Here is a 23,518-nt window from a genome sequence, read left to right on the forward strand (position 1 = left end):
GGCAGCAGCAGGAGGGTCCCTCAACTTCCACTGCACAGATTGACACAGTGAGATGGATGTTCAGTAAACACCAGAGATTCATTCTGTGGAATTCATGTGCAACTGTATAATGTCCTCCTTGTATATATTCCCAGTTAACAGTCAAAGAGATTTACAAAATTCACCTGCTGAAAAAAATTTAAAAAACAGACAAAGAAATGCAGTACTTGGACCGCCAGATTAGGAGGGCTGACCTAGAAATTGAGATACTGGAGCACAAGTTAGAGGTAGGTGCATGGTCACAGGTGAATTATGTTAATCATGTTAACTATTGGAACACTCGCTAAACTCGCTCTTGTATTTGCAGGAAATAAAGAAGACCAAATGAAATGTGTATTGTGTCTTTATTTGACTGCTGTGGTGGAGGTGGTGGTGGTGGTGGTGATGATGATGATGACGGGGACTCAATCACTAAAGTGATGACGGCAAATGGTGTCTCTGACGGCTCTGCCGTCCTGCATAGCTGGCAGGTGGATGGGGTCGTCATCATCAGGGTCTTCAATTTGTAGGGCAGGGTGTTGCTCTCCTCTAATAGTAGCAATATTATGAAGAACAACACATGCCACAATAATATCACAGGCCCTCTCAGGGGTCACCCTGAGGTGACGTAGGCACTGGAAACAGGCTTTCAGCAGGCCTATGGTCATCTCAACCCGGGCTCTCGTCCTGCAGTGAGCCCGGTTGAAGTTCTGTTGGGGGCCTGGTTCAGGGTCAGGGTAAGGGGTCAGCAGCCTGGGCTGGCATGGGCAACCCCTGTCACCCAGCAGATGGCCATCAACCTCTCCTGTAATGTATAGTGGATACATTAGAGTATATTAAAAGGAGGGAGACAAGTGAATTATACAGTATTGTGCAAATCTTAAGGGCTGCTTACCACGTTGCAGTCTGTTGCTCAGGTTAGACTCCTGATACATCCTTGAGTCATGAACAGACCCAGGCCACTTGGCCTCCACATTGGAAATGATGTATGCAGCATCACATACGATCTTGACAGTGCAGAGAACAGACAGATGTTGGACTATGATGTAGTCTTTAACATTTTGAAACAGTAGTCAACCCACATGTACCTGCACATTTATGATGTGAGTGGACTTCCTATTTACATAATCTCCTTCATTATGTGACGGAGCCGTGATGGGGATGTGTGTGCCATCTATGCAGCCAATCACACTGGGAAATCCTGAAATAAAGTACATTAATAATCCCAGTCTGAGGTTGCAGCACAATGTCATTAACAGAATATTATTTAATATTCATTTAATGGATCTCTACATCATTCACCTGCAATCCTGTGGAACTCCTCCTTGATGGCTCTGACAGGTTTATGTCCCGGGAAATTGACAAAGATCGGTAGTAGCCGTTTCAGGGCGAGGCACACCTTTCTGACCGCTCTGCATACAGTTGCCTTGCTCAAGTGCTCTGCATCTCCGACATTGTACAAAAAACTCCCATTTGAAAAAAATTGCAGCGCAACACACAATATCTGCTCGGATGTGAGAGCATGGCTTCGGTTTGTGATGTTGGAAATGTAAGGATGGATTAGGTTGTGTATGTAAATGATTGACTGTGACGTGAAACGGTACCGCTCAAAAAGATAATTGTCTGGAAATGCAAGAACATCGAGGCGTCTGATAATCATCTCCGACGAATATTTAATTCTCTGCGCAGTAATGCTGCACCTTCATCCACGGGATCATTATCAAAAGGACATGCCATGGTAGTTAATATAATCGCCACCTAATGTAGTCCTACTTACTGATTATTGCAATGATTTTCTCAACAGATGGCAGAACCACACTACGCCAAAACTCGGGGCTGAATGAATGAATGAATGAATGAGGAAATCAAATACCTTGTGTGGCTGAAAGAGGGCGGAGACAGAGAGAAACTCGAGGTTTGTTGAGAAAAACCTTGTCCCGACCAGGTTAGGTTCAAAGAGTAAGTTACCATGGTAACTGACCAAGAGTTTAAGTTACCTCTCTCTGTGAAACAGGCTAGAGTTACCCCTCTTTCTCTGGTTTGAGTTACCTCCCTTTGTGAAACGGAAAACTCAGAGTTTCCCTCATTTCAGGGTTAACAGACTCAGAGTTTTCACTAAACCTGCTTTGTGAAACGGACCCCAGGTGTATATCCTGTCAGACCACTTTGTTGGTGTGGACTCGGGCAACTTAGGCATCAAGGTGAGCAAGTCCAGGTGAGGCCCGATAACCAGAGCAGAGCAGGTGAGCTAGTGTTGCATACACAGCCACGCAGGAGTGACAACCGAGTCGTTTAACTGTTACAAATAAATAGTGAGGACGTTTTCTCCGAGTGAGAACAAATGCACAGTCAAGTGTGGGTCATGAGACAGTAAAAACTTTCAAATAAGTTTAAAAGTGCTGGTGAGCAGCGGTGGGCAGCAGTGAGCAGCAGCAGCCAGTCGCGCCAGCATTCACTCCCGTTGCAATCAACTAGATATTTACATTATAGACAGAGATTGAGCATGGGATGTTTATATGTATGTTTATATTGCACTTGTTTAAAATAACAGTCTTTTGTACATGGGATGAGAAGCCTGGTTATGTGTGGTCTACTGAGAGCAGTGCTTGTTGTACAGTCTAACAGCTGCAGGGAGGAACGACCTGCGTTAACGCTCCTTCAGATTTCAGTCTGTTACTGAAGTAGCTGCCCAGTGCTGTGATGGTGTCCTGCAGGGGGTGGGAGAGATTATCCATCAATCAGATAATAGCTTGGTAGCTATTCTCCTCTCTCCCACCACCTCCACTGGGTCAAGGGGACATCCAAGGACAGAGCTGGCATTCCTAATCAGTCTGTCCAGCCTGTTCTTGTCCACAGCTGTGATACTACTGCCCCAGCAGACCACTCCATAAAAGATGGCTGATGCCACTACTGAGTCGTAGAAGGTCTTGAGGAGTTCACCCTGCACTCCAAAAGACCTCAGTCTCCACAACAGGTAGAGTCTGCTCTGACCCTTCCTGTAGAGCATAGCAGCATGACAGACCAGTCCAGTTTATTATCAATGTGAACACCCAGGTATTTGTAAGATATTACCATCTCAATGTCCATTTCCAGGATGTTCACGGGTGATGGAGGAGAGTGTCGTCTCCTGCGGAAGTCCACCACCAGTTCCTTAGTTTTCCCCACATTGATCTGGAGGTGGTTCCGCAGGGACCGGTCCACAAAGTCCTGTACAAGTTCTCTGTACTCTTTGTCGTCATCATCTGTGATTAGGCAGACAATTGCAGAGTCATCAGAGAACTTCTGCAGGTGACAGGAGGGGGAACTGTAGGAGAAGTCTGCAGTGTACAGCGTGAAGAGGAACGGAGCCAGAACCGTTCCCTGTGGGGCCCCTGTACTGCAGACAGCCATGTCAGACACACAGTCCCGAATCCTCACATACTGGGGTCAATCAGTCAGATAGTCCACAATCCAGGATGTGAGGTGAGGATCCACACCTGTGTGCTCCAGCTTGTCCTTCAGAAATGTATTGTGTTGAAAGTACTGGAGAAATAAAAAAACATGATCCTCACAGTGCTCCCAGACTTCTCCAGGTGAGAAAGAGCTCTGTCCTGCAGGTAGATGACAGTGTCATCCAACCGATGCTAGGCTGGTAGGCGAATTGCAGCGGGTCCATCGCTGGTCTTACCACAGGGCGAAGATGAAACAGCACCAGCCGCTCCAGGATCTTCATCAGGTGGGATGTTAGTGCCACTGGCCTGTAACTGTTGAGATCTTTCGGTTGCGATGTTTTTGGCACTGGTACCACACAGGAGGTCTTCCATAACTGTGGTACTCTCCCCAGTTTCAGGCTCATGTTGAAGATGATCCTCAAAATCCCGCACAGCTGAGCCGCACAGGATTTGAGGACCCTGGAGCTGATGCCATCAGGACCTGCAGCCTTCTTCGCCTTGATCTTCTTGAGCTCTTTTCTCACCTGCTTAGGTGTGAAGGACAGGGTGGAGCAGGGGGGTTTTGTGATGGTGAAAGGAGTTGAGCTACTGGGAGGTGAGCTGGGAACTGTAGGGAGGGTGTTGGAGGTTGGGCAGTGTACTGGAAATGCAGATGAAAGGGGTTGCAGCAGGGCTGGCTGTATCGGGGGAGGGGTGGGAGGCTGATCAAACCTATTGAAGAATAAGGCCCCACCCATACGGAAACGTTTTTTGTGGGTAAACGCAGAAGTCTTGTGCGTTTTGGCCGGCCGTCCATACGGATCCAGTGTCAGGAGACATGGCATCAGCTTCCATAGCTACGCTGATGATACACAACTGTACATTGCCGCGTCTCCTGATGACACAAGGCAAATTGATGCCCTTTTTTTACTGCATTGCAGACATCAAGTCATGGATGGCAGTGAATTTCCTACAGTTCAACCAGGACATAACTGAGGTTTTAGTTATAGATCCTGAAGGCCAGAGAGAGAAACTTTTACCAAAACTACAAGATCTACAAACCAACACAATCAGTAAAAAAGGACCAGAGGGCGGGAGCACATTACACCAGTTTTAGAGTCACTGCATTGGCTTCAGGATCGATTTTAAGGTTCTTTTACTGGTTTTTAAATATCTTAATGGCCTTGCGCCCTCCTACTTATCTGAACTGCTTTTACCATATCAACCCTTGCGGACCTTGAGGTCCTCTGGCACTGGCCTTTTATCGATACCAAAACCAAGTACTAAAACCCACGGTGAGGCAGCCACTGCATGAAAAGTCGGATTTTCGTCCCTGTAAACGCCCGGAAATCTCCCTAATTTTCGGGAGTTAACGACAATTTACAGGCTGCGAATGCCGCGTTCGTCTGTGCCGAAAATTGTCGAAAACGAACCACAGCGAAGGCTCTAATTAGCATATGAATAGCAGCGAAACCGCGCCTGGCCAGAGATGGCTTGAATATCCTCACTCAGGATTGGATGAAACCACTAGTTTTAAACAAGTATAATCGCTCGTGATTGGTTGGCAGATCTGGTCATTATAAATGTAAAGCCAACCCACGTTGGCAGATCTGTCACTATTGGTCAACCTGATGAGTCATTATAAATGTAAACCCCACCCCCGTTGGCAGATGTGTTACTATTGGTCACACTGGGTCTTTTAAACAAGAATAATCACTAGTGATTGGTTAGCAGATCTATCACTATATATATATACATATATATATATATACACATATATATATACACATATATATATATATATATATATATATATATATGTATATTTATACATATATATACACACATATATTTATTTTTATTTATTTATATATTTATAAATATAAATATGAATGAATTTATTGAGGAAAGGAAAAATTGCCAGGAGGAAGTATTCAAAGAAAGAGCTTTATTGACAACACAACACACAACTGTACAAATTTGCCCACACAACAAACAAATGAACTAGCGACATTCTGTCCGAATTTGGTCAATTTTACAGCCGCCTGCGGTGCGTGGCCCTGTACTTGGGAGTCTTCTCTAATCGCGACTGTAGAGTCGCACAGAGCTCGGTGAGCTCCTGGCTACGAGAGGATGGAGGTCGCACAATCCATCCAGACACCCCGCCAACGACGCCGTCCTCCTCATCAGACATCATGTCTGTGGTGGCGCACTTCCAATCAGTACTGCGCGATGCACTGCGCATGGACACAACACATCTATTAATGCACCTGAAAAATAGGTTTAGGTAGGTTTGGTCACATTGACCAAAAACGGATCTAATAAATCTAATAAGTCTTACCCTCTTTCTCCTGGAACGACTCCGAGCTGACCTCTTCACAGCTTCCGCCTGCGATGCGAGATCAGGCTGTGTGTGTCTGAAGCTCCTGTGTACCGTTTCATAGTATGTCTTACAGGCAGCTGGAAAACAAATGAGTGGTATGAATAAGAAAACTTAAGTCACAGTAAAATTAAAACAAGGAAGAAGAAAACAGTAAAAGTTACTTACACACAATGGCGTCACTATCAGTGTCATAGAAATCCGGACTTGCGGACAAAGCTCAGAGCAAGTAAGAGGTCACAGCTTCGTTATGAGGCGAGGTTCGTCTGTGAAAACAAAATGAACAGTTAAGATCGGTATCTACTGTTAACGCATCTATTTCCTTATACAGCAGAATGAAAGCATATTCTTTAAATCGTACCCTTGCTCCGGTTCGTAGCGCCTACAATTCGTCTCCGAGTTGTGAAGACGGCGTACTGCTTCCTGTAAAAGACCAACAACATACACTTAACAAAGCAACTTAACGTTACACTGGTTCCTCTCTCTTGTTCTTTTACAAGGCTACTATGCTACTTTTAGCTTGGACTATTAGCTTTTAAGCTACTTTTAGCTTGGGCTTGCTTTGCTAATTTTAGCTTAGCTAGCAGTCACCGAACATATTCTTACCGCAATCATCCTGAGAGTCTCCAGCAGTCCTGGGACATCCTCAGAGTCTCCAGCAGTCCTGGATATAAGAATTATAACATTTAAACCACATTTTCTTAAGTGAAGCCTCTCAGAGCAGCATCCCTCCTGCCGGTGAACATCTCCTCATTGTTCCCCCCACTGAATGAGGCGCCCGGTGTCTGCATCCGTCCCTTTAACGGACAACGGTGCACGGCATTATTAATCACCGTTAGTAAATATATAACCACGGTTTAACATAAGCACTATATTATTAGTTAACGTCGGTAAAAACGGCACATTTTCCGCTCCGCTTGCGCTTGCTAACCCCTATGGTAAATTACCGTCAGTAGGCTAGCCGGCTGGCAGGACCTTCGATTCGTAACGTTAACGTACAATGCCAACAACAATAAAGTAACGTTCATTATCAATACGATTTAAAAGTCAGCTGGAAACATAAAAGTCATGTTACAGTATACTTACATGTGTACGCGGTTTGTGTCGGGCTCCTCGCCAGAATCACCGCAGTTGTCCGCCATTATCCAAAACTTGTGAAGTCAGACGAGCCGCAATGCATTTTGGGAAGTTGAGTAGATTTAGCAAGGTCCACTGTATACTAAATACATATACATAAATTCTTGCCAATGCAGTATACATCCGGCATTTCTCGCGTACACAAATTCACATACTATTGTATGTGAACGCACTACGTACTCAAATTTACGTCACAATTAAGTACGAGTAGGACGTTAGTATGGCATTTCGAACACAGCCGAGATCTATGATCTATGAACCCATCCTTGACCCTCTAGCAGAACTACGACCAGCCATTATTAAGCAGTTTATAGTTGTTAATGTTGTGTCAAAAGGTACTGCATTTAAACATGTTATTGCGCAAGTTTCCTGGCTTCATCCCCATCCGGACAGACATTTTTATGGAAAGCCAATAGAAGTTTGGAGCTTGCAGGGAACAGACACGTCATACCCAGCATCATTTCTGCCTGTTGAGCGCATTGCTGGGAGATGTGTGGTTAACACATCCACTGTGCATTTAAGCAAGACCAAAGAAAGGGTCACTGTAGTCATACCACTATGCACAGTGGTTGAGCTCTAGGAGACTGTGATGTTGTTTGCATGAATGTACATTTTACCTTTGTGGCAAAGCCTGATTAAAAGTAATTGTTGAAGCAAATTGTTTTGTGTATCTTTGAATGAAGATGAAATGAAGTTATATCTTTGAATGAAGATGAAATGAAGTTAACACCTTTCAGAAAAATGTCACCTGGGGGAAAACGCCCCCTGCTACCCTGATTTGCATTTGTATAGCTCACAGCATTTTCATTTACATGTTAAAGCCTCCCCTAGGATTACGGGGAGGGGGGTCATGGGGGGACAACTGCCAAGCAAGGCCCACGTCAATTCCCGGCAATTTACGTCAGTTTTCGGTGTTTCCTGCAAATTGCCGTTTGCAGTCGTAAACCTGAACTTCCACTGCAATTTACAGGGCCGCTAAATGACGAAAATCCCACTTTTCATGCAGTGAGCATTTAGCCACTATGGACCCGACCTGTGGAACAGCCTGCCGGAGAACCTAAGGTCTGCAGAGACTGTTGATATTGTTAAGGGCAGGTTAAAGACACACCTTTTTAATCAGGCTTTTAACTAATATTTTAAATTCTTATTCCATTCTTATGTGGTTCTATCGTATTTTATGCTGTTCCCTCTATCTTGTTTTTTAAGACGATATTAATCTTAAATAATTGTATTTGTTTTATACGGTACTATTTTATTTTATTTATTATCTTACATATTCTTATCCTTTTAACCGTTCACTCCAGTTATTTATCTTTTGTCAAGGTTTTTATCCTATCTTAACTAAGTTTTTAAGGTTTCCCTAGGCAAGGCAAGGCAAAATTATTTATATAGCACCATTCGTACAAGCAGCAATTCATTGCAGTGGTTGAGGGATGCCAAGAGTGGTCTTCTTCATGAGGAAGTCCAGCTCTGTGAATTCCTCCTGATCATGGGAGAGTTTCACCCACATCCTTGATCCTCTTCTAAACTGGATCTCTGCCTTTTCTGCTAGATGAGGTGCATTCTTGAGCTTCGTCACAAAGTGCCCTGCTTTCCATGCACGGATGTCCTCACTTGCAGTCCACTACATTCACTTTTGCAGAGTTAGACAATGCAATGACACTGCTGAAGTCCTGAAAGTCAAGCACAACACCCCCAGGCTGCCTTTTCATCTCTTTCTCCACCCCATGATGAAAACTGTCAGCACTCATGAAGGTGTGCCCTGGTTCAAAGTATTTCAGTTTCCACGCTGCAGACCGACAGATTGTCACTTTGATCTTTTTCTGCATCAAGCTTGTAGTGATGCCTCCCTCTTGCTGCTCTCTCCTTGTGGGCCTCCCACTTCTTGCAGGCTGAGCAGTCTGAAGTGGGGTCCTTGTTTCCAGCCTGGTGTTCGGCATTCACATGGAGCTCATGCTGGAGACACTGCTCGCACTGCTCCTCTCCCAGTTTGGTGAAGCGGATTTTGCTGTCCTTTACGGCTTTTCGATATGTTTCATATGAACAGTGGGATTCGGAAGCAAAGTGCTTGTACATGTCAGGATCCGGACTATGTTTTCGGTTGGCCACCAGATGGTGACACTATTGACTTATTTGTGGTATTCATTCAGTTGATATGTTTTTTTTTTGTTTATTTATTTCTTTTGGGCCGGTCGTTCGTTCAGTCTTCATCATAGACCTATGCGTAAGTCTCGCTGTGTGTGGTGTGAACATTTTTGTAGCTTTTGTCTTTTGAGAGTAACACCTTTTGAGTTTAGCCTATCTGCTGCTTATCCTATAAAGAGTAACTTTTGTTTTGTTGAAGAAGAAACCTTGTGTCGCACTGTCAGCTTCTGCATTTGGGTTCTTGGACTGCCTGTTTAGCTCAGTCAATAGAGCATCGACCTGAGACATGAGACACCATGGCTCGCATCCCACTCATGACAAAGAATGAACCTAGAAACATGAACCCGGCAGAGGCAAGCAATGCTTCTGAGACACCTTTGCAAGAGTTAATGACAGCCTTAACCAGCCATGATGCTTCTGTGCAATGCCATGAAGACAGGCTTGCATGCCAAGAAGAAATGCTCATCAAACATGACCAAACTCTCGGTGTGATGCTTAACACACTTCAGCAGTTTTCTGTGCATTTTCAAGCAGCTGCCACCCGCCTTCCCAATTCTCCTGTCCACCCAGCCCCCGCCCCAGCTCCAGTATCAGGCGAACCTCATCTCCCAGCCCCCCAGCGCTATTACAGGAACCCTCCTCCTTCCCTACCGATTACTCCAGAATGGCTTATGACTTCCGGTTGATCGCACGCGGGATATGCGGCTGTGATAATACTCTCCGGTACACCCCCCCTAAGAATTCGTTATTTTTGATATCTGCTTGAAGCTTTCCCATGAGAAACTAGTAGAAGAAGGTGGAATGAACTTGCGGTCTGGTGCGATCACGGAAGTGGCGAAAATTGAAAGGAGAAAGGACAAATGCGAACAACAGCAAGCAATTAGAATGGCGAGCAGGGAGGAAGATGCCAGGAAAAGTTTGGAAAGACTGCTGTTGAGCATAAAAGACAATATTGCTGCACAAATTAAGGACTTCAGGGCAGATTTTCATCAACAATCAGATGAAACGAGAGAAGAGCTCCAGAATTTAAGAACAGAGGTGAGAGAAATGCAAACAGCGCTTAATGGCGCAAATGAAACTATCCTGGCTCTTGAACAAAGAGTGAATAAGTTGGAGGAGAATGAGATGGTCAACGCCTGTCCGGAATTTTCCATTACTGGGCCCTCTGAAAAGGCTTACCAGGAAGCACACAATGTTATGACTCGTGTTTGTCTTTTATTTTCAAATTAAGGTACCACAGCTCATAAACCTGAAATACAACAAACAAACAAATGTATTATTCAAACATACCATCATTCAAATAATGATATAATGATAATGTAAATGATGAAATCAAAAGAAGCCAGCAACACCACCAAATGCAGCAAATCTGGCTCAAACAACAATGACTCCATCACCCAGAATGCATATTGCATGCGCACAGCGACTCTCCGCCGCCACTGGTTGCTATGGACGCTGTCACAGGACACATGCCACCACGTGCCTCATCCAAACAAATCACAAAAGCATACAAATGCAGCATAACTTTACCGTGGATAACCAACCCACCGCCTCACCACCGCCACCAGAAACCAGCAGTGCTCCAAACAATCAGTGCAACGCAAATGACCAACAACGATAAACGCTACACAGCATCCGGGTCGCCGAACGCCCGCACCTCGGCTAACTAACGCCGACACAGTGAGGTAAACTCTCAGTATATATACATATAAGTCTTAACAATTTTACTAGGCAGTTACATACCAACGGGCTGTGTGCTCCTGATGATGGTCGGGGTGAAATGGTTCCCAGGTGCCATAAATAAAGTTTCTAATGGAGCTCCCTTACGCAAAGAAAATATATTTCCCTATATATGAACTGTCAATATATTAATATATTTACTGTTCTGATTTTGTGTGATTGAAAATATACATAATAATATATTGTGTTAATATATTACAATATATTGATAAATACATAAGGAATTGCCGCTTTTCATATATTGAAAAATATATGTACTTATATATCTTAATATATGTAATAATACACTTCATTATATATATATATATATGATAAAATGGGTGTATATATATATGAACATATATGTACTATATATTCACATTTATATGGGAACATGTATGTGCAATATATGTACACAATTATGAGGAAAAATATATGTTGATATATATATATATATATATATATATACACACACATACACACATACACATACATACATACATATATATATACACACGCACACACACACACACACACACACACACTGTATATATAGACATACATACACAGTTTGTGTTGTTTTCTCATGCAAGTCGTGCTCGCTGTCAGCAGGCTGCATTCTGTCTGAAGCTTCTTGAGCTGCATAAACTCTCTGATGGTCTCAAATCTACTAAACCAAACAAAGCCAAACTTTGTTTTGGGTTTTTCTTGGAACACATCTTTGATTCCCTGGTTTACGGGGCTCCATAATACAGCAGAAACAAAAAACATGGAAAATACTGGAATCTTCTGTATCCCAAAAATAGGAAAATGTATTACATTATTTTATTACATTACAATACATTAACACCTTAACATAACAATTGTAGATACAGTGTATAATTGACTCATTATAGGAACTGGGGTTGAAATTTAAAAATTCCCCAAAAAACCCTTGGCAAAATTTATGCCGTATGCATTAACACAGCCAGAATGATCAAAAAATCAAAAGTGAAAAAGACAAAAATGTCCCTAAGGTCGCATGAGGGTTAAAGAAAACAAGAATTTAACAGTCCATCTTGTTTTTTCGCTTAATCTGGTGCCTTAACTCACAAATTCTTGTGTTGATAGACTTTCTTACATCAGATATCTTGGTCCCTGGATGGTGGTTTACAACAGCATCTGTGGAACAGAGCAATAACAAATTAGACATTCACAAAAAACAGCAGGAAGGAATTACAACAATATACATAATATCTACATTAAATCATAATGGGGGAATGCACGCCGAGCATTAGAGAGGTCACTGTTGGGATGGCTGCTGTCGTAGAGCCTCTGCAGCAGAGTAGGGATGCCATGCCGATTCGGGCGCCATCTTGTGAGGTTGTGCTGTTATCTGTGCCCGTTACGGTGGTTAGTCTACCTGCTTACCTTCTGTTTTGTTTGATTAAAAAGTTAGTTAAACTGGTCAAACTGATGAAGAAGGGAAGAGTCAGGCAGGTTTGATTTTACAGGTTAGTCCTTTTCCACGTTTTTCAGAATCATGACAGAAAATCAAAACACAGCCTCCAACTCATTAACAGAAAGGTATTTTTGATATTTTACCAAGTAAAGCTTGCAGCTTTTTCCCATCAAGAGCCTGTCGCCGCTCTGCACTGGGATCGACCTTGTTGATCCCTCCGGTCAGGTTGGACTTCAGAAGAACGTCAACACTGAAGAGGCCCATCAGCAGCACTCGTGCCATCCCATTAGCTGTATTTTGTGCTTTTGCAGTGTCCCAGCAATGAGCTGAGACAGTGGTGGCGCCATCATTCCCCAGTTTCACCTTATTAATTGTAAAAAACAGAACAAAAAACAAGAAAATCACCACAAGCAACAGAATGCTAGTCTATATGTTTTTAATTTCTACTCAGAACGTACCAATTGTAAAAATACTTACTTCTGAAGGTTTGCAAGGTGTCACGGTTTCACCCTCACTTTCAACCTCACTGACGCTGACATCTTTGATGGGATTATTCTTGGTGATAACCTTTCTCACGTCCACTAACAAAGCAGGAATCTCTGGAAAATATTTTGAATTAAAAAATTAGTGTGCTACAAAATTATACAGGTGGCAACCACGTTGACTGTATATTGAGTCAAAGGAAGATGTGCCGTAATGATTATAGCTTTGTGTATTATTTCTTAGCCTCACAAGCCAGATGAACCTTGCATGTTTTCACAATGTGAGATAGTCTTCCACCATTCCCCATTCATAACATTCTGGGAAGGCAGGCTTACCACATATCAAATGGCCAAACTAGCAGGATTTTCTCTACTTCAATGTAATGGAAAAACAGTACTTCACTTAGTTGTTATACTTTTGCTGTATTGCACACTCTGGCCAGCAGAGGGCACGTTTCAATGAATGAGCAGCAGGAAGCAGGTGGCTGGCCCTGAGGTTGGTTCTTCTATTTTTCCCTTTTTTTGGTGTTGGGAGTTTTTTCTTGACTGCTACAAGGTTTCAAGTCAGGGAGTGGCGTTTCATTTTCTATAAACAGTGATTAAGGGCCCTAAATAAACTTGAACAGTTTGGTGGTATCTCACTCCAGCAAAGAACAGTGAGTGGCATTTGCAGTAGTAACACTGATGTAAACAAGTAGGCGTTTTTGTCCAACATAAATTATCTGAATGATGCTTAATAATAATAATAATAATAATAATAATTAATGCTCTCCATGTTGCTACTGAATTTTCAAGCTTACACATATTGATTTGAGTAATTCGTGGCTCGTTCAAACTCATTTGATGTTGACAATTCCGATGTTGGATAGTAGCCTATGCTTTAAATGATCACACTCGACTACAGGAGACCGCTCTAGGCGCATGCACGTCCAGTATTTAGCAGGTCCTGGGTAATAAGACATCAATGAAAAAGGAAAAGTAGCCCAACTCAGCTGTTTGCCATGTAAAGCGTGATTTCTTTCCATGGTGAGTAACTGCAGTCACTGCAAGGGTTGGGCACCTCCAAAGCCCATTTTAAGCCAGTAAAAACCCTGGCTAGGTGTTGAAGATCACACATGGAATAAGATTTAGCAACTGTATTGACTACTTCTTGTCTCATATGCTTAACTGAAGGCAGCGTGCTAAATTAATGATTGGTTTGTCCGAATGCAAGCCCACCTATTTTCTAGCATCTATGGGAATCATCACCAGACTGAATCTCGCGATGTGAAATTCAAGATTCATCTATTTCCTCCTACCACATTAATCTATTTTATCTAAAATGAAGAGGTACTCATTACTATTTAAACTTAAAGAGAGATACTTGCCTTTAACTGCCATGTTGCGCAGTCTGGTATTTTCCTTCTGCAAAGCCTTGACCTGGTTCTGAAGGTCTCTGATTTGGGCAGCATTTTCATTGCTGGAAGATTCTCCTGGACTCCGGATTCCTGGGGTAAGTTGGTTGTCTTCAGAAAGAATTTCTTCCTCAGCCCGTCTCTGAGCTACAAGTTTGGGCTTTTTCTATAGGGTAAAGATATTGACTTTTGATTATGGATGAACCAACACACAAATACTCTAATTTGATACCAGCTCCAGTTTTGAGGACATTTTCAATTTTCAATTCCTAATGTATTAAAAAGTAATCATGTTGCAGAACTCTGATATACTGTATATAGTATGGTGTGGCTCTATAAACAGAAAATCTATTTCAAAGCTGTACTAATACACACTAATGCATTGTCTAAATGAGAGAATATGGAGAAGGCAGTAGCCTGTATAGACGGTAGTGCTGTCTTTGGTCACATCCAACTGCAACCCAGTATCACCACCTAGTACATTGTATAGCTGTTCAATTACCTTTCTTGGAATTTCACAGTTTGTGTCTCCAGTGGGCCTCGAATCCTCATCTTCATCAAAGAACAGGCGTTTGGGTTTTCTGAGTCTCTTGTGGTCTTGTGGCACGTCCACTTTTACAAGTTCCCGCTCAGCGGATTTCAGTGTAGACTCTTTTTCTACATTAATGTGGGAAGACAGAATTTTAAATGCCAACAAGATGCCAAAAATCAACACCATTAACGTTACAAGCTATAAAACACTGTATACTTGAGGGAAACTTTCAAAATTAATAATGTGTCCCATTATTGATTTCTTTCAAAAGTAGCCCTGTAAATCCAAGTAATGTGCAGCTAGTTGGTCATTATTGCCTGATGTGTGATCACCCTGAGTGGGTGTCAGTTAGCCTATTTTGCAATAATGGCGGGTCCACACCGGACCGAAAATCGGCGTCTTTGAGAGAGTCGGCGTCCCTGACACGAGTCTCCTTGGTGTGGTCGCTCGAATCGGCCCACGTCGGCGTTCATTTCAGCCGATTCAAATGTGTAATCCGCCATTCGAGTCGGCCATATTAAGTAGCCCGACTTCATTTACCCACGCGAGTCGGGCAGTCGGTGCGGTGTGGACCCGCCTTAAGGTACACCTGGCTATACATTGCTAATTGTTACCTTATTAGCATGCTGGCCTAAGAGTTTTCTAATTTAAGTTATGGTCACTATTAAAATTAAGGGCTGAACTTACCTGCTAACTGCAGCACCACTGCATGCTCAACTTGCCATCCGTTCACAGGCTTCTTGGTGTTAGCCATGCGACATTCAACAAGATATGTTCTGGAAGTATCACTGCATGAAAAGTGGGATTTTCGTCAGTTAGCGGCCCTGTAAATTGACGTGGAAGTTCAGGTTTACGACTGCAATCGGCAATTTGCAGGAAACACCGAAAACTGACGTAAATTGCCGGGAATTGACGTGGGCCTTGCTTGGCAGTTGTCCCCCCATGACCCCCCTCCCCGTAATCCTAGGGGAGGCTTTAACATGTAAATGAAAATGCTGTGAGCTATACAAATGCAAATCAGGGTAGCAGGGGGAGTTTTCCCCCAGGTGACATTTTTCTGAAAGGTGTTAACTTCATTTCATCTTCATTCAAAGATATAACTTAATTTCATCTTCATTCAAAGATACACAAAACAATTTGCTTCAACAATTACTTTTAATCAGGCTTTGCCACAAAGGTAAAATGTACATTCATGCAAACAACATCACAGTCTCCTAGAGCTCAACCACTGTGCATAGTGGTATGACTACAGTGACCCTTTCTTTGGTCTTGCTTAAATGCACAGTGGATGTGTTAACCACACATCTCCCAGCAATGCGCTCAACAGGCAGAAATGATGCTGGGTATGACGTGTCTGTTCCCTGCAAGCTCCAAACTTCTATTGGCTTTCCATAAAAATGTCTGTCCGGATGGGGATGAAGCCAGGAAACTTGCGCAGTAACATGTTTAAATGCAGTACCTTTTGACACAACATTAACAACTATAAACTGCTTTATAATGGCTGGTCGTAGTTCTGAGGGTCAAGGATGGGTTCATAGATCATAGATCTCGGCTGTGTTAGAAATGCCATACTAACGTCCTACTCGTACTTAATTGTGACGTAAATTTGAGTACGTAGTGCGTTCACATACAATAGTATGTGAATTTGTGCACGCGAGAAATGCCCGGATGTATACTGCATTGGCAAGAATTTCTGAGTACAGCGGACCTTGCTAAATCTACTCAACTTCCCAAAATGCATTGCGGCTCGTCTGACTTCACAAGTTTTGGATAATGGCGGACGACTGCGGTGATTCTGGCGACAGCCCGACACAAACCGCGTACACATGTAAGTATACTGTAACATGACTTTTATGTTTCCAGCTGACTTTTAAATCGTATTGATAATGAACGTTACTTTATTGTTGTTGGCATTGTACGTTAACGTTACGAATCGAAGGTCCTGCTAGCCGGCTAGCCTACTGACGCTAATTTACTATAGAGGTTAGCGAGCGCAAGCGAAGCGGAAAATGTGCCGTTTTTACCGACGTTAACTAATAATATAGTGCTTATGTTAAACCGTGGTTATATATTTACTAACGGTGATTAATAACGCCGTGCACCGTTGTCCGTTAAAGGGGCGGATGCAGACACCGGGCGCCTCATTCAGTGGAGGGAACGATGAGGAGACGTTCACGTCGTTCACCGGCAGAAGGGATGCTGCTCTGAGAGGCTTCACTTAAGAAAATGTGGTTTAAATGTTATAATTCTTATATCCAGGACTGCTGGAGACTCTCAGGATGTCCCAGGACTGCTGGAGACTCTCATGATGATTGCGGTAAGAATATGTTCGGTGACTGCTAGCTAAGCTAAAATTAGCAAAGCAAGCCCAAGCTAAAAGTAGCTTAAAAGCTAATAGTCCAAGCTAAAAGTAGCATAGTAGCCTTGTAAAAGAACAAGAGAGAGGAACCAGTGTAACGTTAAGTTGCTTTGTTAAGTGTACGTGGTCTTTTACAGGAAGCAGTACGCCGTCTTCACAACTCGGAGACGAATTGTAGGCGCTACGAACCGGAGCAAGGGTATGATTTAAAGAATATGCTTTCATTCTGCTGTATAAGGAAATAGATGCGTTAACAGTAGATACCGATCTTAACTGTTCATTTTGTTTTCACAGACGAACCTCGCCTCATAACGAAGCTGTGACCGCTTACTTGCTCGGAGCTTTGTCCGCAAGTCCGGATTTATATGACGCCGATAGTGACGCCATTGTGTGTAAGTAACTTTTACTGTTTTCTTCTTCCTTGTTTTAATTTTACTGTGACTTAAGTTTTCTTATTCATACCACTCATTTAATTGTTTTCCAGCTGCCTGTAAGACATACTATGAAACGGTACGCAGGAGCTTCAGACACACACAGCCTGATCTCGCATCGCAGGCGGAAGCTGTGAAGAGGTCAGCTCGGAGTCGTTCCAGGAGAAAGAGGGTAAGACTTATTAGATTTATTAGATCCGTTTTTGGTCAATGTGACCAAACCTACCTAAACCTATTTTTCAGGTGCATTAATAGATGTGTTGTGTCCATGCGCAGTGCATCGCGCAGTACTGATTGTCTTTATTGATTGTTTTACAGCTGCTGGAAGTGAGACGGAGTGTGCTTGCTGGCGATGAGGTGGACCGTTGGAAGTGCGCCACCACAGACATGATGTCTGATGAGGAGGACGGCGTCGTTGGCGGGGTGTCTGGATGGATTGTGCGACCTCCATCCTCTCGTAGCCAGGAGCTCACCGAGCTCTGTGGGACTCTACAGTCGCGATTAGAGAAGACTCCCAAGTACAGGGCCACGCACAGCAGGCGGCTGTAAAATTGACCAAATTCGGACAGAATGTCGCCAGTTCATTTGTTTGTTGTGTGGGCAAATTTGTACAGTTGTGTGTTGTGTTGTCAATAAAGCTCTTTCTTTGAATACTTCCTCCTGGCAATTCAATAAATTCATTCATATTTATATTTATAAATATATAAATAAATAAAAATAAATATGTGTGTGTATACATATATATATGTATATATATACATATATATATATATATAAATATACATATATATATGTATATATATAAATATATATATATATAAATATACATATATATATGTATATGTATATATATAAATATATATATATATAAATATACATATATATATATGTATATATATATATATATATATATATATATATAGTGATAGATCTGCTAACCAATCACTAGTGATTATTCTTGTTTAAAAGACCCAGTGTGACCAATAGTAACACATCTGCCAACGTGGGTTGGCTTTACATTTATAATGACCAGATCTGCCAACCAATCACGAGCGATTATACTTGTTTAAAACTAGTGGTTTCATCCAATCCTGAGTGAGGATATTCAAGCCATCTCTGGCCAGGCGGGGTTTCGCCGCTATTCATATGCTAATTAGAGCCTTCGCTGTGGTTCGTTTCCGACAATTTTCGGCACAGACGAACGCGGCGTTCGCAGCCTGTAAATTGTCGTTAACTCCCGAAAATTAGGGAGATTTTCGGGCGTTTACAGGGACGAAAATCCGACTTTTCATGCAGTGTATCTGTTGGGTCAGTCAATTATCCAGTTTGTTGGTACAATGCTAACCGCATCTTTGTCCGGTCCTTTAGTCCAAGACACAAGGGCATACCGATACTTCGACATTTTATTTAGCAAATTCAAACGTAGCTGTTGCTGCCTATCTACAATTTAAGCGGCCTTTTCCTTATCGCGAGAGTGCGCCGCCTAGTCCCGCCCTACTGTGCTATGATTGGCTAATACTACTGTGCTGTGGTTGGCACCGTTTTCCGGTTTTGCGGACCAATCACGGCGCACTTGTCCATGAGTCGCGATCAGAACGCTCATATGTCCCAGGGGAAAAAATGGACCGATTGAAAAGGAAATATATTCTCCCTGGTTCCGATAAAACGGAGATTCCAGCAAGAACAAAACGATGGAAAAAAAGGTTAGTGTTTTGCTTCATCCTAGCCGACTATAATAAGCAGCGCAGTTGTGATTCTTTACTAGCGTTAGGTTACAACCGGTAACGTTGGCTGTGCTTTAGCTGTTCATGCTAACGTAGCTAACGTTAGCAGTTAGCTGATGCTTGCTTCATTCAACTGGTTTCGCGGTAGGGATGATGAAGGGCAGCCCAGTCGCCAGAATAAAATGTTGTCATTGTATGCTTCTGTAAACCACGGATAGGTATTTTTCCAGCTGTGTTTTTGGCGACCAAAAACATGATCTTTTCCTAACCCTAAACCTTTGAAGTGCAAATTCTTAGGTTTAGTCAGAGTTGACTGGATTATGACTTGGACTTTTTAAACTTCTTACTTTCATTAACTAATTTTCAGACATGCAGTAGCTGAGCCATCACATATGTCTTGTTATGAATAGACAAGCTTTTTGGGGGAAACATTAAAATCCGTTGGTGTTTGAAAGATATACATTTATTAAAATCAAGCAATTTTTTCTTATCATTTGCATCCTTAATCACAGGAAAGCACTGACAGAGGCAAACCACATTGAGGTTCATCAGTCAATCCAGGATCTGGTGAGTCATGAATATGTAAATATAAAGTTACACCTTTTTGTAGACCTTTTGAAAGTTACTTGTGCTGTGTGTCTGTTCTGTCTTCAGGAAAGAAGACAGAAAGTCTACATAGAAAGTGTTTTGGACATAATATGTGAGAACTTTGTCCTTTTTTTAATTTTTAGCCAAGAGCCCATGACAGTTCAGAGGTCTGGAGCCCCCTAAGTGGACTATCTTCACAAAGTCTATCAACAACTACAGAAGAAGTCGATGTAAGTTTCAGCTGCTTAATTTCTTGTTACCAAGATAGTCATGATACATTGTGACCAATAATAGCTCAGTGTCTTTTGTGATCTATTGTTCTCATATAACAGAACCTGAATCATAATTCCTCTGACCACGACTCTGACAATGGTTCTGAAGATGCACATGATGTCACCCACATTGCCGTAAGTATAGTGTACTTTTTTCAAATTGCACATTCTATGTGTAAGGTTTGTTTAAAAATATCTCTTAATATCTATAAGAATTAACCAAGTTACATCTTGGTAGCTTTGGCCACATGCAGGTTGTTTTGGAGACTATGTATGGGTATTTATTTTGTAATCTGTTTTTCAGATAACTGATGACGATTCTGAAGCTTGGGCTCCTCTCAGTGGACAACAAAGTGTGTCAGGAGCAGAAGTCTGTGTAAGTTTCAACTGTGTGGTGTGTAGTTGAACAATGTATTCTTTAGCAACGCTATATCAACTTTAGCAAGTATTAGCATTTGAGAGTAAGAAAATGCTTGATTTCAGCTGGTATCCACCCAGCCAGCATATTAAAAAACATTGCACCAAAGTGGATGGTTGTGCATGGCAAGGTGTACTGTGATATATTTTGCTATAGGTTTCAGGTCATTGTCTATAGCCCTACTGGTTTCTGTGTTTGACTGATTCACTGAAGCTACTTAAAAACTGTAATTTAATCAAGACTTTTTATTCTTACACAACAGAACCTGAATCATAATTCCTCTGACCACGACTCTGACAATGGTTCTGAAGATGCACACGATGTTGGTGACATTACCGTAAGTAGAATGTACTTTTAACTTGGCACTGATCCAAGATCATATTTTGATACACTAACCATAACCAAACTGTTTCATTTACTGTCAACACATTTGTTTTTATTTTTATGTGTGTTTTTTAATTATTTTTTAGGGGATAGCCGATGATCTCTCTGAAGTGAAGCTGCTTAATTTGAAAATTAGTAAAGACTTGATCATTGTTCTCAAAAAACAGAACTTGATGGGTCATGATGATTCTGACCATGACGTTGAAAACTTCTCTGAAGATGCTCATGATGCTCAACACACCACTGTAAGTATAAAGAAAAGTATATGAATGGGTTAGTTTCATAGATGCTATACTGTATGTAAGTCACAATTTTATTTCAGCAGATTGAGTTTTACAGGATCAGGTAAGATTGATCATGTGGGCAAGTTCAGTAAATTTCTGAATAATTGAGCTTAAGAGGAACAGTTCACCCAAAAGTAAAAATGTTGTCATACAGTATCTATTCACCCCCCTGCCACTTGAAACACAGGTGATGTCTTTGTCCACACAACACACAGGAGGCAGCTAGCACAATTCCATAGCAGCCTTCTCCAAAACAACTTAAATCCTCTGGTACAGCTCTGTAGAGTTCCAACATTGTTTCTAAAATTACCTGGTATGGCCATATGCTGCTGTACATTTTGGAGTAGATTTAATAATATCAAAAATTAGAGACTCAGCCGCAACACCCCTTTTTCCAAAAACAATGGCATGGATACCCGACATAATCCTCAGCCCTTGTGGGTGAAAAGTTTCGATGGGAACTACTTCCTGCTGAAAAGATGTAATAATACAAATTTGTCAGAATTAGACATTCAGGATCATTGTCATTGTTCCACCTAGCAGGTTTAAGCAGCCTGCTTTTTGAATCTAAATTGGTATTAGTTCTCATGTGTCCTGAAAACCCAGGCAGTTCCTCTGAAATGTTAATTTCCTATTTTGCAAAATTAATTCATTTGTAAAATGTTTGTGGGTCTATTTTATTTCTTATGTTATTTTCAAATAATCAGAATTTACTTTTTCTTTTCTCCCTATTACAGAGCCTGCATGTAGACCATGGTGAATTTATGCCCAGATATCCTACATCCCCACTCTTGTTTGAGGATGAATGTTCCACAGAGTGTGATCTTCACTTCAGTGATCCACCAAATTTGAGCCCAGCATCAGAGTCATCAAATAACTTCATTCCTGATAACGTGGATGACGGTGTCGGTATCGGTGTGTTTGAACGAAGGCAGTCTTTTACTGACTCTGACTCTGAATCCATTCTTGGCAGTGGAGAACAATTTGCCCCTGTCTATGAAGACAGTACTGATGAGTCAGTGAATGAGGAATCACGTTTGGGAGAAGGCAGCAATGAAAAGTTTCCTCATGTAAATGAAGAGCCACTTTACACTGGATCACGACTAACCAAAGCTCAGAGTTTTTTACTTATACTCTCGTTTGTTTTGAGACACGGACTCACTGGTTTGGCCCTCTCTGATCTTCTGGATTTGATTAATATTCACTGTCCAGAAAACACACCGTCAACCTCAAAGCATCTGTTCTTAAAAGAGCTTAAGCCAATACAAGGTCACCTACAATGTCACATATACTGTCCAAATTGTGAATATTACATTGGTGACGAAGTTAGTGAAGGGCAGTGTACTGTGTGCAACACAACGTGGGATAAAAACAGCTCACTGAAGAATGGAAACTTCTTCATATACTTACCAATCCAGACACAGTTGGAACATCTTCTTCAAAGAGAAGATGTTGCAGGTTCTCTCAAGTCAGGAAATGGCACATGTAATTCTGAAAATTATGATTATATATGTAGTGGTAAAATGTACCATAATCTGAGCAAAAATGGAGGCCCACTTGATTGTCCTCATGGATACTCCTTAACACTCAACTGCGATGGTGTACCTGTGTTTAAATAGTCACTGTATAGTATTTGGCCATTACAAGGGATTGTAAACGAGCTTCCTTACCCTGTACGCAAAGAAAATGTTTTACTTTTTGGCTTGTGGTTTGGCAGTAAAAAGCCAAATGTTAATACATTTTTAAAGCCGTTCACTCTAGAGTGTCAGAAGTTGTCAACTGTGGGCTTCAAGTTAAAAAGAAACAGCATTTTGGAACAATGTAGAGTTGTGGCAGCTCTTATGATGTGTGATTCAGTTGCCAGGCCCATACTACAAAACATGACCCAGTTCAATGGTCATTACGGGTGCAGCCTCTGTTTACATCCTGGTGAACAAGTTCAAAAGGGAAATGGTACTGTTAGGGCATACCCATACATAGATGTTCCAAAAAGGGACCATGCTTCAACCATAAATGATGCAAGGGAGGCTCTGCGTACCACAAAATCTGTGAGGGGTGTTAAAGGACCCACATGTCTTATAAACATTCCACACTTTGACATCATATCTGGCATGCCTCCTGACCATATGCATAATATACATCTTGGTGTGGTTCGGCAAATGACAAGCATGTGGCTGGACAGTGAAAACCACGAGAAGCCATATTATATTGGGAATAGAGTGACTGAACTTGATCAGCAACTCTTACTAATCAAGCCTCCTTGCAATGTGACAAGAGTGCCCCGATCTTTTCAGCAAAGGAGGTTTTGGAAGGCTAGTGAATGGCAGAACTGGTTACTGTTTTATAGTATCTTTGTGCTAAAAGGAATTCTGCCCCAGGTATTTTACAAACACTGGTTAA

At 42.0% G+C, this 23,518-nt stretch overlaps 1 protein-coding gene and 1 long non-coding RNA gene across 2 annotated transcripts; one reads left to right on the forward strand and one right to left on the reverse strand.

The window, feature by feature from the left end:
• Positions 1-499: 499 nt before the first annotated feature.
• Positions 500-1,446, reverse strand: LOC311028046. The gene is made up of 4 exons (XR_014598678.1): positions 1,321-1,446; positions 1,107-1,219; positions 914-1,025; positions 500-823 (listed from the first exon to the last, which is right to left on the reverse strand). It is a non-coding gene; the product is annotated as an uncharacterized lncRNA (long non-coding RNA).
• Positions 1,447-18,983: 17,537 nt separating this feature from the next.
• LOC311027449 (uncharacterized protein) lies at positions 18,984-20,808 on the forward strand (the record flags this gene model as incomplete). Its single annotated transcript, XM_084031475.1, has 5 exons — positions 18,984-19,151; positions 19,904-19,990; positions 20,093-20,167; positions 20,337-20,408; positions 20,713-20,808. Exons 1-5 carry the CDS (start codon positions 19,140-19,142, stop codon positions 20,806-20,808), a joined length of 342 nt encoding a protein of 113 aa, XP_083887601.1. The 5' UTR covers positions 18,984-19,139.
• Positions 20,809-23,518: the final 2,710 nt, after the last annotated feature.

This window comes from Eutrigla gurnardus (assembly GCF_963514095.1).
Source record: "Eutrigla gurnardus genome assembly, chromosome: 17".
Lineage (NCBI taxonomy): Eukaryota > Metazoa > Chordata > Actinopteri > Perciformes > Triglidae > Eutrigla > Eutrigla gurnardus.